This window comes from Anopheles coluzzii, chromosome 3 (assembly GCF_943734685.1).
Source record: "Anopheles coluzzii chromosome 3, AcolN3, whole genome shotgun sequence".
NCBI lineage: Eukaryota > Metazoa > Arthropoda > Insecta > Diptera > Culicidae > Anopheles > Anopheles coluzzii.
Window position 1 is genome coordinate 70,600,521 of NC_064671.1, and position 11,211 is coordinate 70,611,731.

Consider the following 11,211-nt stretch of genomic DNA (forward strand, 5'->3'; position numbering starts at 1 on the left):
ATAAAAGAACCAGCTATTTCCAAGTCATAGTTTCCAAGTCTGTATGCCGGTCTGGTGGTACAGTCGTCAACTCGTACGACTTAACAACATGCCCGTCGTGGGTTCAAGCCCCGAATAGACCGTGCCCCCATACGTAGGACTGACTATCTTGCTAAGGTAACAATAAGTCACTGAAAGCCAAGCTCACTTCACTAGTGGGTACAGGCAGGCCTTGACCGACAACGGTTGTTGTGCCAAAGAATAAGAAGAAGAAGAAGAAGAAGAAAAAGAACTGTAATATGTTTGATGACTGTCACGGTCGTCATGTAATATGTTTGATGATTGTTACGGTCGCCATGTGGTATGTTCTGAGATAGTCACGGTATGTTCGATTTTGGGACGGTTGCCATGTAGTAACTTTGAACTCGCGTTGGTCAGGGTGGCCTTCGTCATCGTTTGCCGAATTAAGTAGAACTGAGGTGGATACTGTTTCGAAGCGGACGTTCGACACCTGATCGTCCAGGCGATCATAGAAACCTTTAGGAGGGTTTCCTTACTGGAAACGTTGGAGTTTAGAGGCCTTACCTTGGGTAGGGGGACATAACTAAACTCTTTAAATGAGAATATATCGATAGATGTTGGATGGGCATAGTCCTATCCTGACAGTCCGAACGAATCTGACTTGCCATGATCGGAGTTGGTTTTATTTATACTCAAATGAAGTTAAGGGTTTCTCACATTTGGTTCCGGGTTGTATGTTGGAAAGTTATTGTTTTCACTAAGCTAGTTACGTTTGTCTTTTGTTGATAAGAACGATGGTTCTGGTCACTAAGTTCCTGTTTTGGGTTTAATGCTTCTACTGTTCCTGCTTTGGGTTATAAAGCATAAACTGTTCCTGCTTATGTTGTACGTTTCGGTTGGTTCTGTTAAGTGTGTCACAATTGTTTTTATATGAACGGTGTGGCCTGAGCTCTTCCGGGTGTGTATGGTATGATCTGATTTACTGAATGTGTTATAATGAATGTGTTACAATGGTGTGACTTGGCTTTCCAAAGTGTGTTACTATGTGTCTATGGCTGATAGTGTGTATTACAATATGTTCTGTATAGCAGATATGCTACAGAACAAGTTTCCAAGCCTGTACAGGGTTCTGTATAAATTGTCCGAACAATGTGAGTTCAGAATAAGTTGCCGAATCTGTATGGGATCAGGATCAGTTAAAATTTATTCCAATACCATTATCAGTCCTAAAAACAGTATGAATGCACGATCACTTTCACGATCATGAATGGTTTAGAATGATTTTCTCTTAAAAGGCCCTTCGAAAAAATAAGCAAAACAATAAACACATGAAATTAATAATTATAATAAAGAATTTTTATTTGATAATAGTTCAAGTTACATTTTCGGCTTTTCTTTCACTGCTTTTACATCGCTACTGGTCTGTCTGCTGCTTGGCCCTACGAGTTTTTACGACTTTATACAACATTTATTATCTATTCGGTTCCTTTTTCGCTTCTTCTTACCGATGCAGATCTTGCACAGAGAGGAAAAGTGTCCTACAATCGCATTTCACTCCCGGTCTCCCGCTGCACACGTGCCAAATGCCTTTGCTTGCCAAATGTTGAGTTGCACAAAGTTTTGTTTTTGATTAGAAATGTATCATAGGAATATGTTTTGTTTATTAGTGTTTTATCGTGTGGTTTATCGTGTTTTTTTTTTGTTTCGCCCTCTTACTTAGTTCATTGTTCCTTATTTTCGCTCTTGCTACGCTCATACGTTTCGTACGGTGACGATTTTATCCTTTGCTTGTTTCGAGCTTTCGTTTTAAAGTTTTAAATGATATGTCTATCTATTTTTACAATTCTCTCTCTCGCTCTCTATCTCCCTCTCTCTCTACTTCGTTTAACGGATTCCTGTTCTGATGCATCGAGTTGCCATTCAACATACACATCCACTTACATACGCGTTTCTATTTCACACTTCTGTTCGTATGCTACATTTACCACGTTCCATTTACTTGTACTGCCTGCTAGCTTGTCGTCTGCCACTACGAGCACTATTGTATGATTCACAACGGGGGGGTTTCACAATGCACGGTTAAATATGTTTTGCATTAGCTTATGTGTTTTTTTTCTGCGGAAATATGTTTTCCATTTTATAGTTAATGTATGCTTCATTTTTCCACTTCATCCTCTTTTTATTCTTTTTCCATTTATCAATCCTATTTAGAGTTTGTAAATTTCGAGGAATAGTTTGTTTGCTAGTATGCCTTTCTTCATTCTATCTCTATTACAGAACTTTAAAAAATCGTGGCAGATCTGGGATACAAAAATACGCCTAAATATGAATTCCGATTTCGATTCTACTGACTGGCTCATGATAAGAGTTTAGAGTAAGAGTTAAGAAGGAACCGAGAAACTTATGATTCACACTAATGAGTAGTGAAGAGCACGACGTCTAGCAAAAAGGGGGGTTCTATCACTAGTATCTTAAGATGAAACAACCAGAGTAGTTAATGGCTTTCCAACCAGCACAATTACGCATAACGGTGTGTGTTAAACACTTCCTTCCGTCTGCTTCCTTCCAAAAACTGCACTGATCCATGTCAAGTGGACTTGGCATACTTACAGTCAAACGATCGCACAATTGCCTTCTTCTAATCGAACCAATCAAACGTTCTAGTGAATTGGATTTTTGGTTTCCTTTCTCCCATGCTAGCAACTATCTATATCTAGATACAACTGTTTAAGAACATGCCAATGTGTGGTGTGTACTGAAAAAGTGTGAAGAAGATTGAGTAACTGTTTGTATCTGTTTTTGGGTTTGATTTTCTCTGTTTTCCGCTAATGCAACTGCTACTAGCTGCTTTGCATTTAGTTATTTCTATTCTACAATAAATACTGTCATTTCAAGGGACATCTTTTGCTTATTGCATCTGTTTCTTATCTTCTTCTTCGTATTAATATTCCATTATTTACTTTCACATCGCAGCTATGTTTCGTTTCCTCTCTTTAATGATTGTTTTCGTGTGGCATCGCTTCACTTCGTTACAAATCTTTCAAATATTGTTCGTTGAGCTTAATAATTGGTCACTGTTTTTTTTTATTTTTTGGGGGCTGTGGATACGGTGGGCCACCGCTAAAAGAAGCAATACGATATTTTACTTCACTTTACTCTGTGTTCCCAACAAAAACAAAAAACCTTTCTTAACTGAAAGCATTCATCGCTATATTGCTTTTAAAAATTTCAATTCACGAACGGAGACAAATTGCTTTCTATGTTTTGTATGACGATATGACGATTTAAATATGTATGGCAAACTCAACTCGACAAACCATCCGCAATGTGTACAATCCGCCAAAACAACAGTTACGCGAAACTTTATAAAAGTTTCTCACACACTAGCTCCACTTATTTCGACTCTTAGTACGACGGTTATCTTACGCATTAGTTGGTGGGTAATTGCTATAATTCGGTCCTTCCTGTAACCGATACATTCCGATACATTCCGATACAATCGACTCGCCTAGCTCTACTACAGTCACAAAAAAAGCTCAATACATTTTTCATTCTACGCCTGTTTGTTGCTTTGCACATTTACTTCCACGGGATGTGATAGCTGTTTCGGCTTTTTTTTTGTCTGGGAACAGGGAACAAACGAACGCAGCGTAACAAATGGGCGCACATCGTTCGTACTAAATGCATCTCTAGTAATAGTAATTATTGTTTCTCGTTTTGTAGCATGTTGCATGGTAGTTTTTGGATTGATTTCAATGTGTTCAATTGGTTTTCGATTCTTTGCACTGCCCCCTGCATAAGGTTGCTAAGGAAATATAGATAGATATACAGTTTCATCTTTATCATCCGTAACAGTCATAAACTATAGCTGTGGAGAGTAAGCATGATTATACGCGAGTGTTTCCAAGTGTTTGTGTGTATGACGATAGGAATGAAATATGATTTTGCCTCAAATATTTGCCACGATTCTTAAAGCTTGATCGACAATGCGCTTTATTGTTTGGATCCTATTCTACCCTGAACTGTTCCATGGTGTGATCGTAAGTGATCTCGAACTCTGTGTTGTCTAGCACAGGCGGAAAAGTATAGGTAAGGTATGGTTTGATTCCGCTGTTAACAGAAGAGCCAACCTATGTACTTTGAAAATAATCACAATTTTCATTTTATATCGATGGTTTTAAACGATTTGTTTCCTGTTTTCTGTTTTACCTGTTCTTTAACCTTCACTATTTAAATAGTTTCATGTTTTACACTTTCCATACTCTCTCTATACTAGTTTTCACAAACACACACACACACACTTACAGACACAACATCGATTATGATTCCTGAATTCATCCAAATCTAGAAAAGTGTACGACTCTAATGAATTGTATAAATGAGTTTATCCTTTCTCTTGCTTTTACCATATAAGTAACCGCTCTTTCCAGCTCTTTTAATCACTAAAGTATTGCATTTCTTTGAGTTCAGTATGTATATGTATCTATTTATCTGCTGTTCACAACACTTGAAGGGTTTTGGTTTTTATCTTCTTTAAATTTCTTGAATAAGTTCGGATCGTATAACGGTCGAATTAGTTGAATGAATATTAATACAATCACACACGCACACTCAGAAATGGCGGTAGGAGAGGATTAGTTTTCACATCCTTTCACCCTACCACCACATCAATATGACATCAGTTTAATTATTGTTGTTGTAGTTTCACGGGTAACTACTACACACTACCGCTCTTTACTACGTTTTGCTGATGGTTGGGGGTACCCTGCGGGGTTCCACAGCAAGTGCCAACAGCACTAAGCAATGTTATCATGTTCGATACCTTTACGTTCGCTTCGTCGTCATCGATTACAAATGCAGTGGAACGTAAAACAACCAAATACCGACAACCAAAAACTCAACTCCTACCGAACTAGTGCCAAAACGTAGTCGATTTTTCCCTTACTGCACGTTTTCAAAATGCCTATCTAGCTTACTTTTTGTATGATGCATCGAAAACAATGGAACCTTTCTTAACCGTAATTCGTCTATTCGTTTGCAAACCGACTGCATGGTGACCATGCTCTATCCATTTCATACCTTCCTGTACACATTCCTCGTTCGTAAATTCTTCTTTTGCAACAAAACAGCTGCGAGAGATCACATCAGATCAATTCCCCGCTGTCCCATTTAAATCATTTAAAAACACAAAATAAACAAAACAATGCACCTTAAATTCTACATCGTTTCCCTCGCCCAGGAGGATAATAATCACCTGTGTTCGCTACTTCAAATACTATCCTAGCTACGAACGAAACGCGCATGACGGGTTAAATCAACATTTTTTCACCTCAACAATTAAACCGTATCATCACGCTGGAAACGCTTGATTTTCGATCGGTCGTTCGGCCGGACTGTGCGTTGTCCCTGGCTCCTTCTATTCTTGCAGACCACTCGTGACTGCTCATCATTTTTCGCTTCCATTTTCTCGGTGTTTTATGTGGCACTGCCCCCCAAAAAAAACGCAATCTTCACGCTTACACAGCTGCTTCAATCGTCTATCATATGTCCACGTAGTGGTCGTGGTGGTGGCCGGGTGGCACACGAGTGTTTACTTGGCCACTTCAACGTTAACGCACACACAAAACGCGCGAGCTCGCTGAAACCGGAAAGAAGTGGAAGCTTTTCCGAGTGTACGCGGTGTGTGTTACACTTTGTCACTACGTACGAGCTGCCATTCCTCTGCCGCGTTTCAGGCGCTTGCCGGTTTGCGATGTCGTACGTTGTTTTTTCGTTATTATTTTTTTTTTGAGTTTGGGAAGTGACATCAGAATAAGCTTCACCTCACCCTTTGATGCGTTTGAAAGCAACGTTCGGTTGGGAGGTCGTGTAAAACCTACCCAGAACAGAGGGTAGGACACTTCAGACCGGAGAGAGAGAGAAAGAGAAAGAGAGACACATGGATTACACGCACGAGATACAGGGTTCGTACGGTTAACACATACACACACATACAGTTGGCTCGAGAGTTTCGAGAGTGTCAAACATCGCCCCTCCCAAAACCCGTACGGCTCTCAAACACTTCATCAAAGCATCCGTCGCACGTGTGCATTCTTTAGAATGGATTGGTGTTTTTTCGTTTTTGGAGGACCTGAAAAGGCCATCCCGGATCAATGGATCATACAAACACGTATGAAAAGTCTACTTGACAGCAGCTTCAACGAGTCGGTAGTATTAACTGTATACAAAGAATGTCTAGCCAAAGGGTTTTGAGATTAATTTGATTCCAGCCTCAAGGATGCACACGAGCACGGATTCGGTGTTGCCTACTCTGATGTCGGCGATTATTTTCTATTTTGCAGGAACGGTAATCCGGTTTCTGGTTTTGCTCTTCTTAACTGTCCCGGATGCTGCATGAAATGCATGGAGCTTTTTCCGCCCCCAATACTATTTAGAAGCCTTCTCTCGTTTTTCGGTTTTGTATTTGCTTTTGGTTCGCTTTTGGCCGGAAGTTTGCAAGCAGTGCCATTGGATAGATGGTAGAGTTTGAAGCGTTGATGAAAGCATAGTTCTAAACAGACTCGTTACCAGTGCGCATGCAATCGCTGCTCTCTAATGGCTAGTAGTAGTTGTAGTAGTTATAGTAATAGTAAAAAAACCAAAAAAAAGAAAACATAAAAATCGAAACACCACCGACTACTTTATTACTTAACTTAACTGCACGACTTAGCTATGGCCATTATACATCAATCATCGGTTTCATGCCGGTACTTAAATGTTACGAAATTCGATATTTGCTTGCCACAAGAAACCCAACAACTTAAGCCTGTAGTATAATAGATACGATTATAAACTTATTCGCTTATTGTAGGTGCCGGTATCGAGTATCCAGTTTGCATATATGCGTTGCTTTAACTTAGTATTTAAACGAGATATTTTCAACATTCAAAACTTATTACGTTTAACATACATCTTTGCCGTTTACACGAAAGCCTAGTGGACCATTCTTAAAGCTAAAAGACAAACACACACGCACGAAAGTTCTAGTGAACACAATCTTGTCTGTCGATCATCTTTCTTCTTCTTCTTTCCTCCTGCCTATGAATAACCCTAGTTAGTTCGTTGTGTGAGTGTGTTGTTTTTCTTCCTTCTCGAAAGCCCAGCAGTGGAAGAAACAGTGCGAGTGCGAGTACGAACTTATTGGAGGGCCTTTGCAGTTGATCGGAAAAGCGGGAGCGAGTCATCTAGCTAGCAAGTCTAGGTGCTGGTCTCCCTTTGGTTCGTACGCTGCAGATCTGCTCTGTCCTGGCTAGCAAAACGCACGAGCTAGCGAGAAACGTTGTAACGCGAGAAAAGTACAGCTACAAGATAATTCGGTGGAAAAACAGCAACGCGATTCGAACGTCCAGGAATAGTCACAGCGAGAGTGCCGGTAATAGTATCGTGAAAAACTCGATCGACTCGGTCCGATACAGAACCGACATTCGATACCGAGTTTTTCCTGTTCCTTAAAGCCCTGCCCAAAGCCTGCCTGTGTCTGCCGGTGAAAGCCTCCCTAAAAGCCACAATTGTGTACAGTGTTGCAAACTAACCTACCAACGAGAGAAGTGCGCCTAAGATGGTTGGGTGATTGACGGAGCGGATGGGTAGGAGACAAACCTGCTAAGAGCAACGCGGGGACATTTCTACGACTAGGATAAAAGGGAAACGCGAGGGAAAAGGGGTTGCATTTCTTTTGGAAAAACTGTCCAATGAAGCTATTATTGAATGAGAGTAGTAGTAGTTGAAGTAGTAGTAGTAGTAGTAGTAGTAGTAGTAGTAGATGGAAAAAAGCATTTCTCTTTCTCTCTCTCTGTATCTCCCTCTACCTTAGTTTCTTCCTATAGGAGAATTTTACAATTTCTCTCATCGATTGCGGAAAGTGAGCAATCGAGGTAGGAATACTAGGAATTTCTCTTGTTTTGTTTTTGTTTTTTTTAAGTTGGTTTGGTTTGGATTTCCGGTCACTAAACATTCATATTTCAATATTTATGATTTCATATACACATATATTAACAAACAGTAATGGCTGGTGGATTGGCTTCGCTTTGGCTGCACTGGACTGCCCGTCTCTAGTATGTGTTCGTCGCTGCTTCTCGCTCGGCTACGAGAACCATCAAACATATATAAATTCGATAAATATGGACATATGCAATGTTTAATGCTTATTCTAAAAGAGCAGGAAGGAGACTCGGGTCCGCCGGGCGTCACCTTTAACGCCCCGGCGGGCCATCCCGTACTGTCACATGCTCGCCTCGGTGCTGGTCGTGGAGCCCTTGCTGTCGCCCTGCAGCCCGGACGCACCGTCATCGTCCCGGGAGCCACCGGCCGCGGCCCGGCCCGCCAGTCCGCTGAAATCTAGTTTATACTGTTTTGGTGTATATGTGTGTTTAGCACATGTTTTGTTTTTATGTTGGTGATGGTGTAAATGTGGTTTGTTTGTGAAGAAGAAAGATGGAAACAAGAGGAAAGATATATTAGCAACAGCGTACTGGAACTGTTCATTTGCATATACATTTTGCATTCCATTAGTCAAACCCTAAAGCAGTCAACTAATGAAAAATTAACAATACAACAAAAATAAACCGAAAGCAAACAAACACAACAATTACACAAACGAAACTACAGAATGAAACAATAACGAATGATAAAGTATGCAGTACAATCATTTTATAGCATACTGGTTTGAAAGCTAAGAGTAAACGACTTATTAACTTATAAACTAAACAAAAAATATGAAACTCCTGTCCGTAAACCAAAGTGTCATACAAACTAACAATCAAAGCAAAATAGAAGCATGATTCTCACAAAAACAAAGTTAATACTGAGCAAAACTCAAAACGAACAAAAAAAACAAAACAGTGGAAAGAATAAATTAAAAGCAATGGAATCAAATAAAAACATTAAAAAAGCTCTTAAGCTCATGTTAAACGACGCTAAATAGATGGATTTATGTCATTTCGAAAACTGTGCTGAAAAAACCGGTCGTTGATTTAACACAACAGCTGGAAACAGTTCAGAAAAGTGTGTTAAAAGAGCACAAAATAAAATGCAATAAATTAGAGCAAAACGATAAAATCCTCTTGAAAAGAAATAATCAAAAAATCAAAGACTCCCAAAATAAACCCTTAAAATGATCCTAGGATTCGTTAGGAGGGATAAAATGCGGACAGCAGACAGCGTTGCAGACTATGGATTCACTTTGTCGCTTGAATACGCTCGCGCAAAAGAGAACCTGCTTCAAATGTTCGAATCGGTAGACAAAAAAAAACCAACCAACACACAAAGAATTAGGAAGACTGAACATCCTCAATGCAGTGAGCAACACTCGTGTCTGCAACTTCTGTACGAATTTTCTCCTTCAAACGGAGTCTATTTGTTCCTTACACCTTTGCCGGTGCTTCCCACGTCCCGAAGCGTAGGTTGCAGCTACCACATCGATTTACGTATCCCATCGAAGTCGTACGACCGGCGGCGAACGCTGGTTTCAGATGTCTGTGGGTTTTTTTGGTGTTTTTGGTGTTCGTATTCATGTGTTTGTACGCGCAAGAAGGGTGAAAGGAAAAAAAAATTGGAAAAGATGCAACGTGAGATACGGACGGAACACAAAACGGAGGGAAAGAGTCGACTCTAAGATCCGAAACGTGATCGAGATTTTAAACCCGGGTGCGATCAATGGGTGGACAAATTTCCTCTCACGGACACGGAGGTATCATGTAGGTAGAACGTTCCAGGAACGAGAAGAAGCAACTTAAGGACAGGGATGCTTTGGCAAGGTTTTGCCGGAATTGGATTCACGGAAATCTCGAGGGGATTTTAGAATGGCTTTCGTCATTTATTAGTACTGTAGCGAGCGACTTTTATTCCATCGAACCATCGAAGAGTGACGGGCACTGGGCACCCTCAGAGCAAGTATTTGCCACGGTACACGAGACAAGTGGTGTCAATTCAATGAACCATCGCTTAAGCGAAGCTTAAAGTGTGTGTATTGTTTTTTGTTAAGATTCCCGAGACATGTTTCCGCAATAAATTATATTGAAAGTATCATGACAATGCTGCTAGCATACATCTGCAATCAAACCGTTACGATGTTCACCGGATGCCTCAAGCTGCACAAGTTGCGCAAGTGGACAAGCGAGATGTGTTTCGGGAAGCATTGATACATACACAGAGCGTTAGAAGATGAACGTTTGGGCGTTTGATTCTTTGCAATAAGGTAGGGTTAATTTGATTAAACGACTACCGTAATTTTCCTTGCAATGCCTTCAACTTCACTAATCCAACTTCCGATGTGACTGAATTCGCATGATTTGGTGCTCGGTTTTAGCTTGCATGCTTGCTTGGCTTAAAGTTCCACTATATCTTTTTGGGTTTTTTTTTTTGGTGTATACTAATCACTGCTTAACTTAAAGTCTATGTTCCCTCCCCCTTCCCATTTCTATTGGTTTTGTTTTCGAACCTCCAGATCAACACCTTCCACCGTTCGAGTGTCAATCGCTAAACACACACATCAAACAATCGAACGACGGCGCACTTGACACTTAGACATACACTTCTCCGTACTGACGTTTAGGCTGAAGGCATGCGAATAGATATGAGTCTAGATTCAAATTTTGTACGGTGGTTTGGCTGAGAACGTGATTAGCGCTGTTCTTACCCGCTTATACTCACAGGGCAGCTGGCTCTTCATCGCTCCGAGTTGCTGTCGAAGCGGTAGGGGGTTTGGCCAAGGACCGAGGATGGCGACCAGTTCGAACAAACCGAAACAGAACAGATGAAGCCGCATGTACCGGTTTCGCGTGTGAGTGTGAGTGTGTCGAAGAGGAAGAACGGGTGGCGAGGTTAGTATCGAAAACCGGAACACTGTTCGGGTGGAAACTGGGTACCCTACTCGAATGTCCTTCCCGGTGCGGTGAAACAGGCTGATGATGAAACTTTGTAAACACACACAGGCGGTCATAGTCCTAGCAGTGACTTGCGAAACTATCAACGAGATGCAGGGACGTGGAAACGATCGCCGTTCTCGGACTCACACCCACTTGTATGGCCGATGAGACGAATGAATAGCTAGCACGAATGATGCGCGAAATGGCCACGAGATGGCGTGAGGCTTCCGTGTATGGAGGGTGATCGAGGTGGTGGTGGTGGTGGTGCCGACACGAGATGCTCGCGGGTGGATTTGGTGAAAGCAAC

The 11,211-nt window shown here is 41.1% G+C and overlaps 1 protein-coding gene across 6 annotated transcripts in view; it reads right to left on the minus strand.

Annotated features, from left to right (window-relative positions):
• Nucleotides 1-1,334: 1,334 nt before the first annotated feature.
• The window catches only part of LOC120955635 (alpha-catulin), a 72,880-nt gene continuing 63,003 nt past the window's right edge, over nt 1,335-11,211 (minus strand). For 5 of the 6 annotated variants that reach the window (XM_049610358.1, XM_049610359.1, XM_049610360.1 and 2 more), the window contains one exon: nt 8,288-8,386. Coding sequence is in view for 1 of the 6 variants with exons in the window: in XM_040376679.2 (XP_040232613.2) it covers nt 8,261-8,386 (126 nt within the window). In the remaining 5 variants the exon portion in view is untranslated. Of the gene's footprint in view, nt 8,387-11,211 lie in introns of all 6 variants that reach the window. The other variant, XM_040376679.2, reaches the window with a different exon arrangement.